This window comes from Corvus hawaiiensis, chromosome 16, assembly GCF_020740725.1.
Source record: "Corvus hawaiiensis isolate bCorHaw1 chromosome 16, bCorHaw1.pri.cur, whole genome shotgun sequence".
NCBI lineage: Eukaryota > Metazoa > Chordata > Aves > Passeriformes > Corvidae > Corvus > Corvus hawaiiensis.
Genome location: NC_063228.1, coordinates 1,766,978 through 1,791,050, shown reverse-complemented (window position 1 = coordinate 1,791,050; position 24,073 = coordinate 1,766,978). Strand labels below are relative to the sequence as shown.

General features: G+C 44.3%; 3 protein-coding genes across 4 annotated transcripts in view; 2 read left to right on the top strand and 1 right to left on the bottom strand.

Annotated features, from left to right (window-relative positions):
- The first annotated feature begins 1,474 nt into the window (after positions 1-1,474).
- ZP2 (zona pellucida glycoprotein 2) lies at positions 1,475-8,279 on the top strand. Its single transcript, XM_048321222.1, has 17 exons — positions 1,475-1,509; positions 2,494-2,567; positions 2,903-2,997; positions 3,823-3,981; positions 4,316-4,360; positions 4,595-4,759; positions 5,230-5,326; positions 5,409-5,590; positions 6,000-6,129; positions 6,268-6,449; positions 6,523-6,614; positions 6,698-6,822; positions 7,077-7,266; positions 7,521-7,656; positions 7,742-7,838; positions 7,925-8,011; positions 8,101-8,279. Exons 1-17 carry the CDS (start codon positions 1,475-1,477, stop codon positions 8,241-8,243), a joined length of 2,034 nt encoding a protein of 677 aa, XP_048177179.1. The 3' UTR covers positions 8,244-8,279.
- A 3,693-nt stretch (positions 8,280-11,972) lies between these two features.
- LDAF1 (lipid droplet assembly factor 1) lies at positions 11,973-16,019 on the bottom strand. The gene is made up of 5 exons (XM_048321221.1): positions 15,983-16,019; positions 15,645-15,757; positions 14,566-14,734; positions 14,031-14,169; positions 11,973-12,852 (listed from the first exon to the last, which is right to left on the bottom strand). The coding sequence occupies exons 1-5, from the start codon at positions 16,017-16,019 to the stop codon at positions 12,762-12,764; spliced, it is 549 nt and encodes a 182-aa protein (XP_048177178.1). The 3' UTR covers positions 11,973-12,761.
- A 476-nt stretch (positions 16,020-16,495) lies between these two features.
- DNAH3 (dynein axonemal heavy chain 3) overlaps positions 16,496-24,073 on the top strand; it is a 57,167-nt gene continuing 49,589 nt past the window's right edge. Inside the window, exons 1-6 of one of the 2 annotated variants that reach the window (XM_048320815.1) lie at positions 16,496-16,628; positions 19,974-20,082; positions 21,624-21,737; positions 22,524-22,728; positions 23,110-23,143; positions 23,645-23,825. In XM_048320815.1, coding sequence (XP_048176772.1) covers positions 21,639-21,737; positions 22,524-22,728; positions 23,110-23,143; positions 23,645-23,825 — 519 coding nt within the window. In that variant the 5' untranslated portion in view covers positions 16,496-16,628; positions 19,974-20,082; positions 21,624-21,638. Of the gene's footprint in view, positions 16,629-19,228; positions 19,531-19,973; positions 20,083-21,623; positions 21,738-22,523; positions 22,729-23,109; positions 23,144-23,644; positions 23,826-24,073 lie in introns of those variants that run through there. The other variant, XM_048320814.1, reaches the window with a different exon arrangement.

Below are 24,073 nucleotides of genomic sequence, written 5' to 3'. Positions count from 1 at the left end.
GGGATTGAAGCGCTCTTCAGGAGTGAACTTGTACCGACCTATTTCTCCCCACAAGGGGAGTCAGTCGGATCCTGTGACAGGTTTGAATCTTTGAGTAAACCAGTCCAGGTGGGAGTAAAGCCAAGCTCTGGGTGTCCTCCCTGTCACCCCCAGGCACAGCTGTCCCTGGTGCTGTCCTGCTGTCTCAGGGAGCTGGGATGGGCTGTGCTTCACCCAGGCCAACCTCCAGCCCACTTTAGAAGACAGTTTTACTCTCAGCCCTTTCTCAAGTTCCCTGCACTGCCTTAATACTTTTCCAATAAAAATGCAGCCATTTATTCTGTTTTCTTTTTACCAGGCCCAGCACAGAATTAAATTTACAGCTACTAGAATATACACATGTGATTAGCTGTTTCTTAATGCCACTGAATTTTATTTCCTTTACTAGGCCTTTTTTGAAGACTAAAATGAGCACCAAGTCACATACTGCTTTTACCACCAGTGCCTGGTAGGAGAGAGGAAACATTATACACCCATGAGAAGTGATTTGGTGGCAGAAGAGTCCTTTTAATTTTCAAGATCCTTGGTTTTTACTACAGAAGTACCTTCATTTGCTTTTCTCTTAATTAATCCAGCACACAAAGTGTTGATTTCAGAGTGATTTTTACCATCAGCATCTGAAAATATTGATCTTAAACCTACCCTGTATAATGCTAAGTGGGAAACTATTGTACCAAGTTTCAATTAGAGGTAAAGAAAAACCCATGTAAATTGGGGAGAAGCTCCAGAACTTTGCAAGCCTTGTTATTATTTCTGTCATAAAAGTGGGCATCACAAAAAAGAAAGAAAAAAGAAAAGACCAAACAAAATCTTCATCTGTTTCTAAACTCCTGGTACTTGTTCATCCTTGTCCCATCCAAAAACCTCAACTTGAAATGCAATAAATGATTCAACATCAAATGAGCTACATTTCTCAGCCTGAATGGAGATTATTCTTTTGAGACTAAAGCTAAAAATTGTGAACTTTTTAAACTCCCTGGATAGTTAGAATGAAGCTTTTATTTTTGTGTTTGAAAAGAACTTCAGAACCATTCCACTTCCAATTGAAATGTCTTACCAGGCTCAAGAGAAACTCTGTTGTGATGGTACATGTTGTTGTAAACTAATGAATTATTTAACCAGCAGCTTTGATTTGTTATTGCATTTTACTGTGTATATGGGTATTACTCTATTAATTTGAGAACTATCTGAAATAAAATATTACAGTTAAATAAACTATCTGGATTGAAAGGCTGCAGCATCACCAGTTAGGTTGCTGTAGGTAACTTGGAGCATAAATCTGCAGCGATGCTGTTGTGGCATCTGTTCTGCATGAGGATTATCCAGCACAACATTTCCTCATTGCAACTTTTATAAGCACCAAATGTGGTATGGTAAAGGCCATGCAAGGGGAGGCAAGGAAGTCTCTGCTTGCCTAATGAGATCTTTGGAACTAATGGGCTTAGAGAAGAATGAAATTAGTCACACTGGGTAATCGTGGCTACACAATTCAGAGATGATGATGACAACATTTAAAACAACAATAAGAGTTTATTTCTTCATTTTGTAGGGAGGCAAAGCTGCTGTGCCCCAGGGCACACTGCTGCTGGATGTCCTCTGGAGCAGCCAGTTCCCACAGCCAGGCTGAGCCTGACCCACACCAGGCTGAGGGTCACCAAAGCCAGGCTCAGGGTGACCCACACCGGTGCTGCCTGACACCCAGCTGACGTGATTGTTGTTCTGCTGTGGGCCAAGGGCATCCCTTACAGAGCCTGCACACTGTAGGGCTGGGAGCAGGGACATTATCTGTTGTATCACAGGGACTTCTGCAGGTTTTGCTGTGAGTGCTCAAAAGTGGAAGTCCTGACCTGGCATTCAGGCTCTTTGCTTTGTTAAAAGCTTTTGCTTGGTTTTGGGGATCTTTCCCCCCATGATATCATTATCAGTGCTTCAAACTGTCCCAAGGAAGGCCATGTTGAGCTCGTTGGTGTCTCAAATGCTGTCCTGCTGCCAACGTGTGAGGGACAGGGACAGCAAAGTGGAACAGAGAATGCCATTCAAGAAAATAACTGCCAAAACAGACATGCATTTTTCTATGAAACATCTTGAAAGGGAATAAAGGAAATACCTTATCAGAGCAAGAAAAGCATGCCTTCAAAACAGAAGGCAACAACAACCCATGCCAAAGCCTCAGTATCACCTGAAGGTCTCCTGTGAGCCTCCCCACTCAAGGGGCAGCAGGTGCAAGTGCTCTGCTCCCTGGGCAGCAGAGAGGTGGCACCTGTGTGAGCCAGGCCCAGGGATTATATAACCCTCCTTGGGCAGCTAAAGCCCAAGCTTGTGGTGTCAGTGAGAAGATGGGGCTTGAGCAGTGGTGCTGGAGCAACTCAAGGATGTGGTGAGTCAGGTTTGGGATAGAAGGGGAGCTGGGCCCCTTTATTGATGCTTTCTGATTGGATTCTCTTGTCCTTGCAGGTTGCTGCTCCTCTTTGGATTTTTGCTGCCCTTAGCCCCTTGTGCTGAAGGCCTGGGGGATCAGGATCTCTTGGGTAAAGTGCCCTCCCTGGGCGGGCAGTGGGGGGGATGTGGCTTTGGCTTTGCTTGGAGCTGCTTCCCCTCTGCCTTGGCACGGAAGGGGCTCTGGAGGGTGGCTGGCTGGGGGGCTTGCAGGGTGTGTGCCTCCAGCAGGGTTTGCTGCAGCTCATGGTGGTCTTCCCTCTGTAGAGAATGTGACCTGTCACAGGGATGGGATGGAAGTTGAGTTTTCCAGAGAGCTTGGCAACTACTCCTGGCACGTGTGTGTGGTGGGTACGTACTGCTGCTGCCCTGGCCCTTCCTGCTGAGACCTGCCTGCTGCAGGGCTAATCTTCCACATCCCTCCTAGATGTGAGTGGTGAGGAGATCGTGTCCTGTGACCACACTGTGGATTATGAGAGGCTGACACTCCGTGTCCTGTTTGCCAACTGCACTAGCCTGCAGGTAAAGGGGTCTCCATTCTGGGAAGCTGCTGCAATGAAGTTGAGATTTTAATTTTTTCTCTGGACAGGACTGGGTTTACTAGGGTTTCTATTTCTAACTTTCTTCAAGAGTAAGAATACTTATGCTTCTGATAATTTAAAACTGTTACAGAAGAACACTTCATGCCAAAAGCTGGAAAAAAGAAAACCAAACCTACTTAAATTCTTGTTCTTTCAACAAATTAATTAAATTAATTTATTAAATTAATTAATTGATTAAATCCCTCAGAGTGTGCCATAAATGTTGTGTTCTCCTGTAAAGGACTTGAACTACTTGACAGGTTTTCTTGTAGGGAGAATGGACCAGGGTCAAGAGTTTCAGAGCACCAATCTATTTAAATGTATATCTATTGACAGACAATTAACATTGCATGCTGATCACGGCTGTTGGGGCAGAGTAGTAAGTGGGAGGCCAAAACCAGATGCTTTACTGGTATCTGTTGCTTTTAAGTATCTGAAATACCAGAAGTCTGTTTTGCTGTTTATCAGCTTAGTTTTTCTGGATAGCTGACTGGTGCTACAGCCTGCTACTCCTTGGAGTTTTCTTCTTGACGTCTGCAGTTATCTTTGTATCTTCTGCTCTTCAACCTAACCCTGCACCTCCTGCTTTCCTAGAGAGCTCATCCTTTTCCTCTGGGCTTTTAAAACAAGAAGTTATCTTTTCCTTGCACTGGTACAAACACCTAAACCTACTTTGAAGTTAAAGTTCAATCCTAATGGCTTTTAGCTGCCCTCATGCTGTTGTGAGTACTGCTGCCTCTTTCTAATTAATATCTCTTGTCTGTAGCATGGTCAGCACCAGCTCTGGTTGAGGCTGATGGTGAATGACACAATGGGAGAGGAGAAGAATGTCACCTACAGCACTCACTGTGACAGCGTTCATGCAGATAAAGTCATTACTCCTGTGTTTGCTGGTGCAACAAACTGCACAAAAGACTTCATGGCAGTAAGTAGAGGAGTGGGAGTGCCATAGATCCTGCTCTGAGGCTTGCAAGGCAGGGTGGCTCCTGCAATTGTGTGTCTGGGATCTGCAGAAAGCTGGGGAAGGCTCCAGTGAGCTGCAGGGAGGTCTCTTGGCTGCATGCTCATTTTGGCTTGGCTGCTGGCTCTTTGGAGAGCTGGTTTGCAAGTGGTCATTAATGATGCACCCAGTCTGGCTCCAGTCTTATTGCAGGGGAAGCTGATGTTGGCTGTCTGCTTTGGGAAGCTGTAGTTGAGATTTTGCTTTGTGGCTACAACCCTGCAAGTTCCTGTAGTCTAATTCCTGTGCTGTGTTTCAGGTTGCCTTCCCAGGACTCATTTCAAGCCTCAGTGATGAGCATATGGTATGTTCCTTGTGAAGGGAGCTGGGGGGGAATGCCTGGGTTTTTGGCCTAACCTGGGCCTGATGTCTCCAAGCTGGGGCAGGTACCTCTTGTATGTAGTTCCATCTTGCTGGAAAGCCTAATTCTCTGCTGTCAATAGAGGGAGCTGGGAGGTGGCAGCCCTGCAGGCTGAAAATCTAATGCCTTGATGCTTCTGTGCCTTCCTTCCCTAAGCAAGGATCTCCTGCTTTGCAGGTTGCAGCCACTCCAATGTCCTGGAACCTGTCAGTTGATGATGGAACCAGAATACATCAGCTGAGCCTTGGGCAAGCAGTGCAGCAAGGCTATAACTTCCTAGTTGATGGCCACAACCTGATCTTTCAGGTGGCCTTTGCTGCCACAGGAGTTGTGTCCTACAAGGTATGTGAATGGAGAATCAGCACTGGGGAGTCACACTGCCCCTGTTTGGGCAGTGCTCTCTCCCTCCTGTAGACCTGGGGAAAGCATTTCCAGGCCAGGGCCAGAGCTGATGTCAAGCTGCTGCACTGCTGGGCTGAGCTGATGTGTGCAAAGCTGCTGGGCTTTGTACAGCTGTCCCTGACCTGCCTGGCACAAGGAAATGGGGAGGCACAGTGTGCCCCTCAAACAGCAGCAGGGTGAGTGAGAATCTCCAGAAGCAGAATTCTAGCCACAGCCAGCCCTGTGAACATCTGACTGGCAGTCTTATGATCAGCAGCTGGTTTTAGGAAGGGTGAGGTGGGAAGAAACTGCTGTTGCAAACATGAATAGCAGCAAACCTGAAGCTGATGCAGTACACTGCCCTCTGGGGCTGGTCTTATGATGGATCAGGAGCTGAGCACTGTCTAATAGAGCTTCCTCTTCTTTGTCAGCACAACGATAAGGTGCTCTACGCTGTGGCACTCAAGCTCATGTACGGCCCTCCTGAGCATAGACTGACTGTGAAGTCAAGAATGCTTTGTGCTCCAGGTAATGCACGGGAAAAATCAGAACCTGACCTGCTTTTGCCCCAGGGAAAATGATGTTATATTTATCAAAGGTGTTGTTGCAGGTCCAGCAATCTGTAATACAACGCACATGACTGTTGCCATCCCAGACTTTCCAGGGATCCTTATGGATGTGGATGTAGAGAATAAGACCATCCCCATGGATCAGCTTCATGAAAATGGAATCACTCTGGACGCACAGAGAGGGGTCAGGCTGCATATTAGCAGGAGAGTCCTTAAGTCCAGGGTGAGTTCTGATCCTTGAGTCAGAGGTGTTGGCGTGATCACACCTCCTTGGTGTTTTGAGGCCCAGAGCAGAGTAGCTTTGACCTTGACTAAGCATCTGTCAAGTCTGTCATGCCCTGTGGCTGGCTGAGGTGTGATTAAGATGAATGCAAACTGACTTTGTAGTAGACAGAGGCACCATGCAAGGCAACTTGGGTTTCCTGGAGTCTTTTGGCAAAAACAGATGGAGGTAAAAATATTCCTGTTGGAGGGGGATAGGTGTTTGGCATGCCTGGAGCAATGCAAATGAGTTTCCCCTGAGGCAGCTGTGCTCTTCAGGCTCAGCTTATTTGTTAATCAGCTCTAACAGGTGCATGTGTTAAAATGTGCTCATGTAGCCACACTCCAAGAGAGTAACTCTTGTCTTTCAGCTGCCTGGGGAGAGCTGCTCAGGACTTCAGTACTACATGTCCCCTTTGAAGCTGGCTTTTCACTTCCATGGGGAGACTGTGGCAATGGTGATGCACCCTGAGTGCCCCTGTGAGCAGCACACACCAATAGGTAAGTGACTGACTCCTGCAGCCCCTCAGCACAGCTCATTCTTATACTTTGTGTTGGATTAGTTCATCTCACCAACAGCTCCTGGCAGACAGAGCTGTCACTGGCTTACATGATAACTTATTTGAACGTCTGTTACAGCTGCTGTATGCACCCAGGATGGGTACATGGATTTTGAAATCCTTGCTGAGAGTACCACCCCACTGCTGGACTTGGATACACTCAGGCTCAGGGATCCTGTGTGCAGGCCAGCCTACAAGTCACCTTTGAATGACAGGGTTCGGTTCCATGTCCCCCTGAACGGGTGCGGGACCAGGCACTGGGTACGTGTGTGGCTGGGGTTGGTGGGATTCAGGCATTGGGAATGCCCTCACTAATGCTGTTCTTTACCCACAGTTTGATGGGGAGCAGATTCATTATGAGAATGAGGTGAGGGCATTATGGACAGACCTTCCCCTGGGCAGGATCTCAAGGGACAGTGAACTCAGGTGTGTCTGGAAACCTCTTTAGGCTATCCAGTATTGTATTACCCATACATTAGCATGACTTACCTGCTCCTTCCTTGTTGCAGGTTAACAGTCAAGTGCTCCTTCAGCAACGGTGATGCCTCCCTCACTATAAAAGTAGACAACCTTTCTCCTCCACCTTCTTCAGTGAACCAAGGTTCCCTCTCCTTAGTACTTCTAAGCTACCCAGGTAAAGCTGGCTCTGGGCTCAGTGGCTGGGAAGCATCTGGAGCTTGGGGAGGGGAGGGTATATGAGTGAACTGTTCTGGTACATGGACTTCTACTGTCCTGGTGTGCTTCCCTCCTGCCCATCCATGCTGCTTGAAAAAGGTGCCTCAGATCTGTGGCCCTAGGATGGACAGCAGTTGTTGGAGCAGCTGCTGTTGAAGAGCTTGAGGCCCTCTTTGCACCCTGAGGTGTTTAACAGGGCTTTGGCTCTTGCAGAGGACTCGTACAGGCAGCCGTACCGCGAGGATCAGTATCCAATAGTGAGGTACCTGCGGCAGCCCATCTTCCTGGAAGTTCAGGTCCTGAACCGCAATGACCCCAACCTCCACTTGGTACTGGATGACTGCTGGGCAACGGCCTCACGAGATCCAAGATCACTTCCCCAGTGGAATATTGTTGTAGATGGGTGAGTGCCCTGCCATACAAATGGAAGCACTTTTTGCAGCAGGTGGGAGGATTCCCTAATTCTCCTCTGCTCCCTCTTTAGTAAGAGAGCCTTAAGTATGAGGCCCTTCCAAGTAGTGCCCTGGGATGCTGGAATTTGTAGGAAGAAGGTAGCACCTCAGCCTTGAACTTTAATCTGCTGCTTAAAGAAGTCAACACCAACAACCCAAACCTTCTCTACCCTGATGTTCTGACTTGGTTCTTATTTACTGGCAGGTGTGAGTATGACCTAGACAGCTACAGGACTGTGTTTCACCCTGTGGGACGTGGTGTCAGCTATGCTAACTATCGCCAAAGGCTGGAAGTGAAGACTTTTGCTTTTGTCAGTGGTGACAAAGCCCTTCCTGGCCTGGTAGGTGACATTATTCCCCTACTTGGAGGAGCAGTTATTGTTCCAAAATGAACAGACCGCTCATTCCTCTTGTTCTCTGTCCCAGGTGTACTTCCACTGCAGTGTTCTCATCTGTCACCGTTTTCACCCAGACTCCCCGTTGTGCATACTGAGATGCCCAAGGCCATCTAGAAGCAAGCGAGGTAAGTCTGGGTGGATTTTTAGCTTGCACTGATCCAAGATACCCCACTGCACTGTGGGGTTCAACTGTGCTGTGTTACTGTTGTAGAAAGTGGGATGGCAGCTGTGAACCCTGCTGTGGCAAGCCTGCAGGGCCCTGTCCTCCTGGTGCCAGAAGAGTGGTCTGCAGCCCGAGGTACTGAGCCAGTGTGGTGCTGAGGGTGTTGCTTGGGCTTAGTGAAGTTCTATCTCCACAAACAAACTGCTTTTCCCCTTGCTTTGCAGGGAGCACTCTCCTGAGCAAGGAGGCATGGGCTGGCATTGCAATGACTGCTGTTGGTGTTCTCTCTCTGGCCACAATGCTGCTATTTCTGGCTTTTCTTAAGTGCCTAAAAAGAAGAGCGTACATGGTAAATGTGGTAGGTTAGTGTGTATTTCCAAATAAACTTGGATCAGTCACTCGGTGAATTGTCTGCTGTGTAGTCCCTCTCCTGCATCTAGTTATGTAAATCAATGCTGCTCATCCTTGGAATATCTCCTTAGTTGAGATTTGTCTTTAACAATGACTATAATACTTAATTTCCTGAGTGCCTTTGTTCTGAAACAAACCACTGCTGCGTTAAATTCCTGTTGGACTTTGCAGCCAATTTCCTTTCTTGAATTGCTTATCATTATTCACAATTGTGATTCCATTCAATTGGGTTTTTAAACATCCATTTTGTGCCAGTATCTGCAGTTATGAGTAGCTCCTGCAGCTGCTCTTGTAAACATGAGCCCTGCACTGCACCTGGAAATTAAAACCTGGCTTTACTGAAATTGTTTAGCAACACCCAGCACTTGTGTTAAAACATTACTGTTAAAAACTCCTTTGTCCTGATTATGGGAATCAGATCCTTACAAAAGGTCTTTGAAGGAAATACAGAGTGAAGCCTCCTTTTTCTGCATACAGTAGTCTAGAAGGACGTTAGAAAAACCAGTGGAACAGACTCTTCCTGCTGCCAGAGCTGACCTTCTGATGGCTGGAAGTTCTATTGGCCACTTACTAGGGACACCAGGAGTATGTAATTTGGGGTCTCAAACTGGGGGAGGAAAAAAAGTGTGGGTACAGCTAAAGCTGTCTTGTCTGCAGATGTAACACTGCCCACCTGAGGTGAGGCAGTTCATCATGCAGTTCTTATTTTGTATTTGGTACACCTTGCCTTGCACAGGCAAGGAAATGACGTGTAAAATACAAATGCATGTGCCAGAGTGAAAGCGCTTTGTTGCAGTAGGAGTGTAACAGCCTTAGGTTAAACATTGTGTGGCAACTTTGTGTGAGCGGGGACAGTGATTATCTCAAGTCCAGCTCTGTGTTCTGAGTATGCAGGGTTTCAGCTCAAGTCAGTGGCCAAACCCTGCCCCTTGTCAAACATGCTGTGCATAAACAGCATAGGCTGGGGCTTGTCTGCCACAGCCCCTACTTCACTTGGGCATTGTTAATGAGCTGTTCTTAATGCAACAGATTTCAGGCTGCATTTTTTAAGTATTAATGTGTATTTCATGCAAAGAGTGTGGAGTAGAGACCATGAGCAACATGATTATTAGACTTTAGGGTAGTGTTTAATAAAATTTATAATAATATAAACACAATGAAATAATGAATCTCATATTGGATCTACTTAATGGCAAGTCAGTTACTGTCATCAGCCTGATGGAAGTTAGGGTTGAAATGATTACTTAAGCTATTGTCCAGCAAACAACCTGCTATACTTAAGTCTTGTTGACTTAGCACTTGGCTGGAATATGAAGTATTTCTGCAAAAGCCAGATAAGTGGTGCTTGAAGAGGGTTTATGTACTTGACAGTGTACTTAACTGCATGGGCTCTTTAGCTCTTCTGACCCAAACAAGGCTAATCTTAATATTCTCCCTCTCCATCCTTCTTGTTCTGAGGCATGGGGGAAAAAATCTCAGTGCATATTCAGGTAGAGAAGTTTTCCCTGTTTCTCATTGATGGAGTTTGAACCTTTGCTCTAGGATGGCTGGAGTCTACTAAATAATGTTACAGTGACTGTTGTGTGAATGTAAACATGCTAGTTAACATCCCCATACGCTACAATATTTCTCATGTATCTTGTATACATGAATCTGCAGACTTGCACTAGTGAAGGTATTTAAAATAACTCAGGTACCTTCAGTAATGGAAACAGTGCAAGCTTTAGTTTTGCTCTTTGACTTCTGTGTTCTGTACTATTTTTACTGCCTGAGGAGGTGAGACAAAGAGGTTGCACATGGTGACAGCCATCTAGGTCAAAGAGAAAGTTGCTCTTGCCTGGTTTCTGCCCCTGGCTGATATTGTCTCTCTAGGGAAAGATTTCAGCTGTGGCACAGGAGGAGATCTGTCTCTGGGAGGGTTAACTATAGCTCTCTCAGGGTGGCTCAGTTGTGCTCTTTAGGGACATTGCAGGGGTGGTTTGAATGAAGACTCACGTAATTAATTCAAATCAAGGAAAATGCAAGATTTTGTTCCCTATTTTGTAAATAATTTACTTTAAAGCCCAGCCAGATGCATTCCTTCCCTCTTCCTCTATGTGTGCTGCTGCCCCTCTGTCCCCTGTTAAAGTGTGTTATTGGGAAAGTTTAAGCTCATCTTACAAGTAAAAAAGATTCCTTTCCGGCATTCAGGCAGATGTCCCCCTCTTCTGACACAGGGCAGGGGTGAGGTGAGGATGATGGTCCTGCAAGACGAGCCAGAGGAATTAGTCAGGGAACCTGCTGCAAGTGGAGGCAGCATTGACTCTGCAGCCTGAGCTCAAGCAGCTGCTTCAGGAACTCTTACTGCAATTGGTTGCTCCAACTCTCCTTAGACATGGGATGTATGAGGTCCCTTGGGGTGTAGGGCCAGCAGGGTGGTTGCCTATTAAGGCATGTTCATGCCTAAAGTAAGGGGCCGTGAACCAGGTCTGTGAGGGCTGAGTAGGCTGAGGAGCTGGCTGGGAACGGTGCCACTGGGGTGGGAGTCTCCTGCCAGTTTCTTGTGGGGTTGGTGCTGTTCTGCAGGAAGCTGGGAGCAACTGAGAGAAAGGGGACTTGGCAGCATCACCCCAGCCTGTCTTGCTAAGAACTTCTTAGCTCTACTGCAGTGTTTAATAATTTAAAGAAGAAAACAACCTATGCCCTCCTTTTAAGGGATGGCCTTACTGTCTCCAGTAAAAACACCTACTCTATGCTGACCTAGTTTTTTCTTCAGCATCTCCCTATTGAAAACCACACTGCAGTGATGGCACAGCACAAAAAGAAGCTCTTGGTGAAAAGGACACAGTGAGAAGCCTTGAAATGCTTGATAAGCATGCAAAGGTCAGGGCAGCAGGAGAGAAACTGCTCCAAATTTACCTGCAGGTCACTGAGAAGTCATAGCTTTAGCTCCTGATAAGTGTTGATGACAAGAATGAATTGTATAATGAAAAATAAATTTAAAATGCAGAAGGAAATGGTTCATGTGGGGTCAGACTCTGAGTGGGACTGAATTAACTTATTTTAGAGTCTGCTGATGTTAAGTAATGCCTCTTCCCTTCAGCAGAAGATAAGGGCCTAAAGGAAATTCAGGAAGAAGGATTCAGCTGTGTATCCATGTATAAGTTGTGCTATAAAGGTTTTGAGTGTTGTTACTTTAGACAGGTCTAAGGGCTTTATTGCTCTGTCTTTGGAGGTGTTCCCTGGAAAGCTCTTGCAAGCAGCCTTGCCTGAGGGAAGGCTGGTTATGTGGCTTTGTAATGTTTGCTGAATTAATGTGCCATTAAAATAAAGGGCTCCTGGAAGTCTTCTGGGGATTATTTCACTCTACAGCTCAAGTGTGGGGCCAGCTCAGCCTAAGGGCTGAAGCTATTTACCACCACTACTGTGTGGAGCACATTACAGCTCAGGTAGGCTTTGTGTCTGTGTTTTAGTCAAGCCTGCTGCCTGTTCACACAAAACTAAGTAAAAACTAATTTAGACCTTAGACACCTGCGTTTCCTTTAGAGGCATGAGAAGGTGAGTAATCTTCAGTTTTTGGCTCAGCAATGTTTGCCCTATAAAATCCTTTAATCAAGGAGAAAAACTCAGCTCCAAATGTAGCCTTCCTAAAAGGAGATGTGAAAAAGTTGTTTTTACTGTAGAATAAAACAGACTAATAAGACAATCTGGTTAAACAAACAGCACTTTATTAAACTAATGTAGTTAGATACCTTCTTAATGCTTAAAAATAAAATAGCACTTGCAAAAATGAATGAACTTTAAACAACATACACAAAGGTACAACTTGAAAAGCAAACCAGGCAATTTAAATACCTAAACAAATAGGAAAAAAATGCAAGACCTAAGCATACCCCTGATATGATAAGGCAATCAGAATAAGAAAAATATCCCTTTGGAATAACATAACATCTAAGGGTAGATAAAAGCTTAGACCGTGACTTAACATATACCAAACCCACTTTTCCCTGCATAATAAATATAAAGCAGTGGCAGGGGCTACCCATACTATTTTAACAGAGGTTGTTAAGGCTAACAAATATTTTTCCACATTCAAAACATGTTTCTACTGTTCTGAACTTTGGCACTTCTGTATCAAAATGACCACTGCTATGTACTAAGCAGAGTATATTCAGAACTCCAGTATCTGAGAAATCAAATATCACCCTCCCCTTTCTGTCCACCTACTTGCCACTGACTCAACAGTTATTAACAATTATTATTGCATCCCTTTACCAAACTCTATGGAACATTCCATCATGCACATACACTTACTATTGCAATGCACTGCTGCATTATTATTCTTAACATCCCTTTAACAGTGCCAGTGTAAGGTGTATATTGGTTTTTCTCAGTTTCCAGCAGTACACAATGGTTCAATGCTCAAGGAGTAAACAATTACATAGCAAAGGCTGGAATTGTACAGCTAAGTGCCTATGAAGTGGGAGAAACCCACTTATTCACTCTTTGCAGCATTGGCAGAAAGATCCAAGCCAGGCTTCTTCTGTGGCAAGCTTCCATTAACATCTGGCTTCCTTATCTGATCCCTGCAGACATGAGAAAAGAATGGTTTTATAGGCTGTTCTTCTCTAAGATTATTGTCCTTTAACTTTTTGCTCAAAAAAGCTGAGCAATGTGAGATGTCTCAGACAGGTTTGTATCTGCTGCTGGTCTACCTAAGCTTCTTTCAGAAGACAGAGGAACACAAAAATAGATGGTATTATCTGTTTTACCATCAAAGCTGTAGGTCAACAGGGCTGGTGTGCAGGTTGGGTTGTGTGCTTGGATATGCTATGGAAAATGGAAGTCTTCTGGAACTGGTGGGCAATGTTGTGGACCTGGCAGCATGCCCAGGAGCAAGTGTGAGCACACTGGGCCTTGCACCATGCTTTTGTCCCCCTGGTGCCATCTCAGGCAGCTTTGTGTGTCTTTGAGAGCTGTGCAAACACAGCTGTGCTGAAGAAGCAAACTGAGAAAATCTAAAAGGGAGCAGCTGCAGTTTTTCTCCTTGCTCTTCCCTCTGCCTCAGTGATTACTGTGGTTCCTTCCCTGGCAGATATTTCAGGGGGCCACAGGTGGCACTCCAGCACAGCCTGCTGCTGCCTCCTGCTCCCAGCTGCCTGGCTGAGGCAATGCTGACTGAAATAGACCCCAAAGTCCTGGGAGGCACAACTGGCACCCTGCACCTACAAAACTATCCTACAACCCCTGCTCTTTCTATTTTGACCATACTGTCCCTTTTACATACTCCTCTGCCTATCCCAAATCTACAACTGATTTTGGTGCCTTACTCTACAAATGCAGGTAAGCAGAGATAGCTGGGTCATCATGCAGGAAAAACTGTAAAACATTCATCCCCTACACAAAATTCAACTTGGCAATGGGTTTTAATGACATTTAAAGCAACACACTGGAGTGAGACAAAGTTGTATTTTACTGCCTGATGTCATGCTGTGTTAGCACATTCACATTTAAAGACCATTTATATTTCCTCCTTCCCACCTAGGAAACAGGGCATGTATTAACACTCATTAGAATAGCTATTGATGATCAGACACCTGTAGGCTGCGTATTAAGCCACGAAGGTAGCCCAAGATTCAAAGCATTCAAGAGCCATTGTTAAACTAAGCAACAGTGGCTCAATTAGAAAAAAATGAAGCAATGAATGCAATAGTACAGTTGCAGAGTTTGAAATCCAAGCATGGATTAAGACATCCATACTCACCTTGATGCACACCAGTAGTTGACCAGAGTTGAAAGTGCAACGTAAGAAACACTCAGCACTCCAGAAACTCCCAGGGACAGTGCTCCCAGGCCACACAGCACACAGAGAAGGGCTATGCCACCTATGGCTATGACAACACCTAATAAAACAACAACAGTTTGTTATTTTAAAAAGTCTATGTACAAATTAGAAGAGTTGATATTCTACCATAACCCCAATCTCAAACCATTTGGGAAAACAATCTTCCTCAATCATCTGGCTAACTTCTATAAAAGCTATGCATGCTCAAGATAACTGGTTTAGGCATATCCTGGTGGCTGAGATTAGAAAGGAAAATAGGATTTCCCCTCTATAAACTACACTTAATCAGATTACTATTCTTCTATTAAGAGTTTTACTACTGCTGAGACCTGAGGACTACACACAGAAATCCTCAATTGCTTGGACTCAGACTTCCAGAGGGAAGAAGAGAAAAGGAAAAGATAACGTGCCTTAAAAGGGAATAGCTAAGTACACACATGAATGCATACAGTACCTTCCATGACTATCACACCAATACAGGCCATTACAGCTGTTGTAACAACAAAAACCAGGAAAAATGCAACGGGAATAGCTGACACTGCAACAAACATCAGGAGTGATAAGGCAACAAAAGGATGGTCATCTAAATATTGGCCAACGCGGGAATTCATAAAGGCAACAACCTGCAGATGAAAGAAAAACATTTCAGACTTTTTTTCTCTCTTGTCACAGATGCATTTCACAGATCACTGCCACTGCAGTGAACTACAGGTAAGATAGCTCTTTTGCCAGTCTACAGCTGGAATAGGGAGCAGCTGTTGCCTCTTTGTTTCAAAAGCATGGGGACTTGCTGCAAATTTAGATAACTTCAGAGCAAATATAATTCTACCAACATGTTTCTCTTGGACTCCCCAGTTCTATTCTTGCACAAATCATAAAAAACAACAAATCCACAAAAAACCCAATCTGAAAACAAGTAAAAAAATAAGTCAGTCTAGCTGCAGTTTTCACTGGGGTCTCTGCAACCATTGTTTTGAACTATTTGAGAATTTGTTAATTTAAAAAATCTGCAACATTTAAAAATTATCAATTTTCTTTTATCCATGGCTTAGTAATATCTGCAACCTGCTCACCTGTTGAATCTAAGTACAGTGCAGGCATGTCTGTATCAGAGACTTGTTAAGAATTTAGTAACACTACTAGTAAAAAAAAAAATCTTTTTACAGAGGCAGTCATAGCTATACTCTGGAATTTTACTGCAGTAGTTTCCCTTCCCTTAAGGAAACATATATCCTAGTTTTGGTATTTTATCGATAAGGAAATGTATTGTAGTTTAGTTATTTTTATAGCAGTACAACCATTTCACTAAAATGCCACTCTATCATCTCAAAGAGTTATGCCAGTAAAACACAAAAATGCAGAACCAGGCCTCCCTTTATCTTGACTGAAGGCGTGGGAGGACAGGCCTTCCCATAGGCCTCACAGCATTCACTTCAAAAATAGGGAGCGCATTTAAATAAATCAGGGTATGTTATCCTGATAGCTATGAAAGGAGCAGCATTATAAATATATAAAATTACAATCCAGACCCACATTTGCGTTGCTGTGGATGGTCTGTATCACGGAGTGCCAATGCTTCTGTAGTTCCTGCATTTCTTTAGACACGTTATTAATCCTCAGCCCCGACCTCTTCTGAACAGCCAGTTCTCACTGAGCCATCCACTTTCCCTTAAAAATTAAGGTACAGTTAATAACAGGCTCATACAGATGCTTTTTGAAAATTAATTTTTTTTTTGTATAATGCAGGTTTCAGATGAAGTGATACACAATCTAAAACATTACTTTTACAAAGACACATCTAATGTAGGCTTGTCCCTGCAAGCTCTTCTGGAACTCCCAAAGCCAAGTAGCAAGATACAGGTGCCTCTCACCTTCTTCCTTTATAACATTAACCCTGTGCTTACCCATCAGGGTATTCAATTACCAGTAAAAACACCACTTCTAACTACCTGCATGGACAATTTGTTGCTATTGATGCTGGAAACCGGTAACACGCTAATGAGACTTTTTTCTGTGAGCATCCTTGTGCTCAGCATTGAGAGCATATCTCATACAGCTTCAAAACTCTGCATGTAAAGCCAAAATGCTTCCAGATGCTCTAACATATTCAATTATGGCAGTTTAAAAGAAACCTCAGTGCAGCAATCTCCCTGAAAATGTCCAGCTGTTGTTGCCGGGGGACCCTTACGAGGGGCAGGTTAGAGGAGGCATTTTCCTGTTTGCGAGGCCGAGCAGCCAGGGCGCCAGTGTCCCTGCTGTGCCCCTCCTCGGCACTCGGCGCTGTCACACGCAGCGGTCGAGCCCTCGCTGCCGGCAGCGCTGGGCAGGAGCTGCCCGCGGGGCGCGCCCGAGCCCGGGCGTTACCTCGGCCACCGCCCGCGGCCTGCACCGGGCACCCAGAACAGCAGAACCGCGGCCAGGGCACCGCCACCACCCCCCTTCTAATCACCGCTGCAGCCACCCGCACTAATCAGCGCCCCGGGCGGACAGCGGCTCCCCGGCGCGTATCCCCCGGAGGTAAGGGGGGACACGGCCCCGCTCCCGCGGGGCTACCGGGCCGCGGCCCTCCCGCTGAGCCGGGCGGTGCCGGAGCCCGGGCTGGCGGAGCGGTGCCGGGCGGCCCCGGGAACGTCCCGCTCACCTGCGGCTGCCGCCCCCCGGGCCGCGGCCCCGCTCGGCCGCTCCCCCCGGCTGCCGGGCCTGCCGGGCTGCGGGAGCGCCGCCGCCGCCCTCCCGCCGCTGTCTCCTCCCCGCGGGGCCGGGCAGGGCCCGCCTGGCGCGGCCGTGGGCGGGCAGAGCGAGGGGCCGCTTTCCAAAGGCCGCCGGGGCTGGGTGGTGGCGGCTGTTGCCCCTCTGGTGTCCTTTCGCGTCCCCCTCGCTGTCCTGCCCTTCACCCTGGCCCTACCTCAGCCGCTCGGTCCGGGCACCCTCATGAGTGTCCTAGAGATTTGTGTTGTTTTAGGACACGCAGCCTGGAGCTTTTTGGAACGGAGGACGGAAGATGAGGGTATCTGCGGCCGCCGTGCCGCTGTGGAGGCGTGCGGAGGCTCGCTCGGCCCCAGGAGGCGGTGGGCACCGCGCCTCACGGCTCCGGTGCCAGCAATCGCTCCGTGGGTGTCTGCAATGCCAGCATCCCCGGGCTGCGAGGCAGCGGAGGCAGCTCGAGTGGGCTGGGAGTGTTCAGTCACGCCGTGAGGAGCGGTGGAGCGGCTGCTGTGAAACGCCTCAGCTGGCACAGCCGCCTTCCCCCGTCACGGGTTGTTGTTCCCACACGTTTCCACCTTGTCCTGCTGCCTCCAGGTGTTTTGGTGCCCACGTGGCAAACCTGTTCGGGGAGATGTGCCGTGTGAGGAGAAATTACTGTAGGAATTTAGCTGGGTTTTCGGCAAAAGCAGTGCGTCCTACAGTGTCTGAGCATTTGGCTGGGACTGTTCTCAGCAGTGATGCTCGGTGCGGTTGTCGCACGATGGTTTGGCCTGGCTGTTCTCCAGATCCATCATCATGGTGTTAACATGCAAGCGTGAGGCTTCAGTGAATTCCCAGCTTCTGCTACACGGAATTTTTCGTGCTGTAAATTGCAATCAGAAATGAGTTCAATATTCATGTTTCTCACGGCTGCTTTAATCATTTAATTGGTGCCACCTATGAGAGTATTACAAAACTGAATGTTAGCGGTTTCATGATTATTTTTTTAAAAGGCAACAAAATAAATAGCATGTTTAATTTGTAAATTAATGCAAAAAGAGGTTTTATGAAGTATGGAGGGTTTAACATATCAGACTGTTGGAGCTCTGTGTCTTTGAAGTGCTGATTTCAATGATCTCTGCAGATACAAGGATTTGTGTAGACAGAGGGAGTAAGATTTGTATATTAACACATATTTGGACGGTGGGGGTCTAAAAGCCCAGCACAAGATACCTGCAAGAAGAGGATGGTCCGGGCAAATGTATTTTGCTTGAACTCTTAAAGTGCTTAATCTCTCATATTATTAAAGTGCATAGTGTATTGATATTCCTGGTACACTAGGGTGTATCGTAATAAATTTGAATTTGTTGTGTTTGTATCCTTTTTGAAAAAGTAAGTGTAGGGAAAACTAACTGGCAGAATTACAGTGTGACATAATCCAGTGATAATGGCACTATAAAGTTTAATGGAGTCACTGAGTTTAAAGTATACTGGAGATTTTAAGTTTCTGGCTGTTTTCAAGCATGCCATAGCTGTGGTTTTGAAGATAGTCTTGTACTTCTTAGTAAATTATTTTCTTGCTATGTGTAATTAGCTCTTCTGCTAAAAATTCATATGTAATCTTCCACTATACAAAATAACTGGTTTTAATGTTTTTCAAGCAGCACAAATAATTTATTCAACTTCGAAGGGCATGCATATATGAGCATCTGAGTTGATGTGCAGAGAGGAACAGTAGTTACTCTTAACTGCTGCTTAATTGAGCTTGTCTTCATGCCAGTGTCAGCTCCAATTAGCAGGAAAATACTCATGTTGCAAACCAGCACTGAAATATTTGGAGAGTTACGGCGCACGTTAGCCAAGCAATTACCAGCACCAGCAGTGCTGCTTCTGTACCCTGCACTGCTGGCCTGTGTTTAAAGAACAGTGGCCAACAACAGTGTTCCACTTGTAGATGGTATAAGGACAAGGTATAACGAAAACTCTGCTGTTAACTCAGGCATATCAGCCATTCTCACAGCTCACAGAAGACTGGATGACAAGTAGCTACGATGATGGGGAAGGGTTTAAAATGGAACTCTTGCTGTGTTGGCAGAATGTGTCCAAGGCCCCTCTTGAGGGTAGCTGTTAAGAGATTGTGCTAGATTTCATGTTGGATGGTTGTAATTCCCATTTGTGGAGGAATGTGATGGAAGGCTCTTTCAGGACGTAGTGATGACTTGAGTGGGAGGCAAATGCATGCAGGCTTAGAGGAATTGGGAGTATCTCACCTGCTGTGTTCAGCTCTTCAGGGAGTTTGATTCTGAATGGTGGAAAAGTGGTGGAGGTGTTTGGATTCAAGATTTTGAATCTTGAATATTTTTTTTCCAAATCTTCTTAAGAAAATTTGCGTTTATAGAGCCTTTACTGCTCTGGGAGCTCTGTGCAGTGCTTTCGTGCAAAAGTTAGAATATCTCAGGGATCTCAGGACTACATTTTTCATAACTTTCAGAGGCAAAAGGAGCCTGTACAATTCCTCATTGGTTCCACAACTGAATCTCCTTGATCACAGCTTGGCACAACACTGAAAGGGGCTGTTTCCTCTTTGCTGGGGGAGGAGAGGGAGGAGGGAATTCTGTCTCCAAGCACCAGCTATGCTGTAACTGGGGCAACCAAGCTGAGGACTGAAAGGCAGTGTCAGAGAAGTTCACCAAGCTGCGGCAGGCAGAGGGACTGGTACCAAGAGTGCCTGCAGGTAGTACCTGCCCTTACCCTGCTCACCTGTGCTTCCTGTGGATGTGTGAGGCATGCTGGGCATCTCTCTCTTTCTCTTTTCCCATTCCTTTTGACATGGGCTTATTCTCCTTGGCAATTAATGTGTGGTTCTGCTGTAAACCACAGCTGGGGGGCCCAGAGTCCCTGGGAACAGGGAGGAAGCTGGTTTTGGAGAAAGCAGAAAGGGCAGGATGGAAGAAAGTCTTACTTGAAGGACATCTGGGGGGGAGTTAGAAAGATTAAGGTGAAAAGTGAGCTTGGGAGGAATGAAGAAAAAAGATCATGGAGGTTTGGTGGGAGAGAAAGCTTACTGTTGTAAACAGAGAATGGGAGAGCTGGGATTTTTCTTCTTCCTGGCAGTTGGGATAGAAGCTGATTGACACCTTGTGTAGTACCTGAAATGAGTCTCTCATTCTTTTTCAGTGCATGTAACGACAAGGATGTTCACACTGCTGGGGAGGCCTAAAGAATTCTTAGCAAACAAAAAAAGCAAAGCAAAACAAAGCCAACACAGAGCACAAGTCTCCTGAGGGTAAGTTACTTCTGCAGCAACTGTGAAAGATCAATAACTTTGTCAAAACTTCAGATGAAATTGGCCATTACTGGTGGTTAATGGTTTGGCATTGGAAGAACTCTTATTAAAAGACACATGTTCTTGTTGAATATTCTTTGGACTTAATCCTTTATAATGTACTTCTTTTAAAGGATTTCTTTGTGCAAATATTTAGGTGTTTGAAAGGTTAGTTGGCATGTAAGTCAGGAGCTGTTTCAGGATGAACAATGGCTTTTTTAATGACTCTTGTACCTTTAAGAATGAATTAGTAGATGTCCTAATAAACTGTATCATTTATTCATTTTTAAAGTACCCTAAGGCCCAATCCTTTAGTCATTAATCAAGAGGAATTCATACTCTCTTCAATAAGTTATGTCTGGCAGTGATAATGTCTTTATTTCTCTGTGCTTGTGTGTGCAGGCATGCTGGGGAATACCAAGGAGGTAAATCAAATCAGTCCTTTCTCAAATTTTATTTCTAAATGGGCTCTACTTTGATATTGATGAGGGCACAGTTTTGTCTGCTAGAAAACTAGGTTCCAGCAGCCTAGTTTTTCAGTGATACATCAGAAAGCAATAACCATGTGCTAAAATTATGGGGAAAAAAAAGATTATATCATTTAAAAACGTAATTATATTGGGCGATAACTTCCTCTTTCATGGTGATTTAACTCACTTGTGTTTGGATACAATACCCTTCCACTTCCTTTTTCTCATAGTGTCACTATGTATTCAGGAATTTGTTCCTTGTGAATCTGCTCAACAAATTTGATTTAGGAAACTCAGACTGTGGGTGAGGCTTTGGCCTACACTAAGGAAAGCTGTCATTCAAAAGCATCTTAAAACACTGTGAGGCTAAATAATTCTGAGAAAATATCCTGACAGAACTTTGTATGGAGTCCTGGAAGGCCATCTCAAAGTATTATCACCTTGAAGAGGTGGAACATAATCCTAAAGCATATTGGATATCCTGACATTTGTTGTAAAACACTTTGCAGAGTACTTGTGAGCAGTTTGTTCTTCCAGCAGCATCCTGGCAGTAGCTTCTCCTGGAACTGAGTCATTACAGACATGAAAAAAATGTAGTGGGTCTTTTTTTCGTCCCCAGTAAAGTGGTTCACACAACTTGGACTGTTTCACTGTCATTTTGGCAGTCTGGTAGGATTTAATATTCTAATATCCAGAGTTTATACCATTACAAACTCCATGTGGAGTTTTTGGTATAACTTAAAACATTCAAATATTTTTAATCGTTTTCAGGGATATAACAATAAGGATTTTTTTTGGTTTTTTTTTAACTGACATTTACTGGTATTTAGAGGTTTTATCAAATGACTGCAAAAAACATGTTTTGCTGAGGAGCCCACCCCAAAGAACAGCTGTTTCCTTAAAATTTGAAAAGTTGCAATATGTAATTTTCAACTTGTAATGAAAACTGAGGGACTCTTCCTTCTTCACAAATCTTTTTTGAAACAGAGTATTTCATAAACATCTTTGAAGTTGTTTTTCATTTCTCTCCAGTCACAAACCAATTCCATGTGCAATATGAGTCGTCCAAAATGGTCACCGAATTTACCATTCCTACACACACCTGCACCTGCTTCTGCTTCAGATGCACCTTCAGACCTGCATGAGGTATGTGCTGTCAGGGTATGCACACATTCCATGGGCTGGCAAATTCCCATTCTTTGCAATGTGGCCATGGTGGTACTGGGTCAAAGGTTGGACTTGATGGCCTTGGAGGTCTTTTCCAACCTTAATCATTCAATGGTTCCAAGCACATTCATGATTGCACCTCATGTACTTTTATCTCTGAGGGTGTTTTGAGACCTGCATCTCATTTGCCTGTGAGCTATCTTAGTAAAGTTTAGATATCAGGACTGATGAAAAGTCCATCAATAGATACCAAGTCACCTGAGAAAACATGGAATGAACAGCCAGAAGAAATGCATTACAAATCCTTACTGATGTGAGAGAAAAACAAGAGCTGAATTTATTAACTTGTACTATTGTTCAACTATTACAAGGATTGAGTGTTAAAAGTAGACAGGCCATTGACAAAGGCATGAGAAATAGGAATTTTCTAAATCTAAGCAAATATAAGGAGAACAAAAGAAGCAAGATAGAGATGTGGGGGAGTAGAAAGAATGAGATAATGTACTGTCTTCTCTTATTTATAAAAAATACCTTGATTATGCAAAAAAAAAAAAAAAAGCCTGAGTGTTACTGAAGTGTTGTATAAAATTATCCTTATAAATGTGCAGAGCATTGTGATCTAAAAATAGGTTAGTGGTCAAATGTATGTCAGACCTATGTATTTTCTTTTTATACTAATTGAGGTTTAATCCTGTTCTAGCCCTAAGAAGTCTTTTTAAATTACTGTGCTGTGTAAAACTTTTGCTTTTATTTTTCCAATTTCAGCTTCTCCGTGAGAAAAGCTGTTATCCTCCTTTGATGCAAGAGTCATCATGGACTTTGGCAGCTCCATTCAAGGAACAGAAACACTACCGAAACCCAAGTGACTCCATAGCTAATAACTACACTCTTACTGCACAGGATTTAAAATTGAAAAATATGCAAAAATTCAAGTCGTTTTCAGTGATAGAGTTATCACAGGCTTCACTGTGTATCCATATTTGAATGTGTTTATAAGTTTAGGCTTGCTTGTTCTATGCATTTTTATCTCTAATTCTTTATCTGTGAAAGTGTCATCCCTGGAAGAAATCACTTATCCCTAGTAAACACTTACAAGCTTGTCACCTCAGAGTCAGTACAGACAAGTTTGCCCAAGCATGCATAACTTCAATAAATGAAAGGCCAGTTTCAGATTAACTAGTTAGGTTCATCCCTCCAAATAATCATGTGCAGTGCTTCTCTGTGAGGTTGTATTTTTTTTTTCTTATTTCATTATCTGATTAATTATCTTAGCTCTGTTTTTTCCCAATATGAAATAATATCTTCTTGAACAATATTTCTGTATGTGATTTTTCTTAACTGGTATTGAAAGCTGCTAGGAGAAAGCGGCGCTGGAGTTCTGACAGGTAACGTAATGAAATGTTGTAAAGGTACAGATTATTGCAGTCATTCTAGTTTGAGTTGTGATTTTATATTTCTTTTTACTTGAATGCTGTGTTAAGCATCCAAGCATGAAATGTTAAGTCCCTACAAAAAATACATGTGCATCAATGCTGGCTTTGGTGTCACAAGATTTTGGTGAGATAATCACATGAAAGTACATGGAGATCTTGGGCAACCTAAATAACTCTGCTAGTAGGTTTGACTCTGGTAGAACTGCTCATAAAATACTGCTTGTCTGAGTGATACTGGGCAGTTGTAAGGTTTGCATGATTGCATCCTTTATGTTAAAGTAGTGTATTGTATTACACAATTTTAATGAGAGTTTTTTTATTGAATAATCGAAATACTTCCATAGGTCATACTTGTCCTCAGTGCAGCACAAGTCGTTTATATAATCCTTGTCACCTGTCCTTAAACATTACTGCTTCTTTATTTGCTAAACTTTTATTCCTTTTTTTCAAAAGTACTTTGTTAAAGAGTTTGAAACCCATTTCACTGAGTGTACCTGCTCATACACCAGAACTGCATGTCATAAATTACACAGACAACCAGCCACTGACCCCAGAAGAACAATTTGCTCTCATGGATTTACATGAGAAGGACATAAGTAAGCGAGAAAAGCCACCTTCAAGTGATGATATAGAGGTATTTCTAGAATTTCTTTTTAAGATGGAAGTAGCAGCAGTAATCATCTGCAATGTATCTGGAAATTGTTTACTGAAAAGTAGCTGAGAAAAGCAGGCAGTACACGAGGATTAGGAATGTAAATATTCAATATAGCAAAGTGCTGTTAAATGTTATCAACTCCTTTCTCATTTGTTTGTAGCTACTCTGATTTTTGCTGTAAAGGGTTTGCAAGTTAAGTATCTTCCCAAATTCTTAACCTCTCATGT

Coding starts and splice junctions, on each gene's coding strand:
- ZP2 (XM_048321222.1), top strand. CDS start 1,475: ATGGGCTTAGAGAAGAATGAAATTAGTCACACTGG. Junction 4,361..4,594: donor GCCTCAGTGATGAGCATATG/GTATGTTCCTTG, acceptor CCTGCTTTGCAG/GTTGCAGCCACTCCAATGTC. Junction 7,657..7,741: donor ACAAAGCCCTTCCTGGCCTG/GTAGGTGACATT, acceptor TCTCTGTCCCAG/GTGTACTTCCACTGCAGTGT.
- LDAF1 (XM_048321221.1), bottom strand. CDS start 16,019: ATGGGTAAGCACAGGGTTAATGTTATAAAGGAAGAAG. Junction 15,758..15,982: donor TAATGTTATAAAGGAAGAAG/GTGAGAGGCACC, acceptor TGGCTCAGTGAG/AACTGGCTGTTCAGAAGAGG. Junction 14,170..14,565: donor TGGTGTGATAGTCATGGAAG/GTACTGTATGCA, acceptor TTGTTTTATTAG/GTGTTGTCATAGCCATAGGT.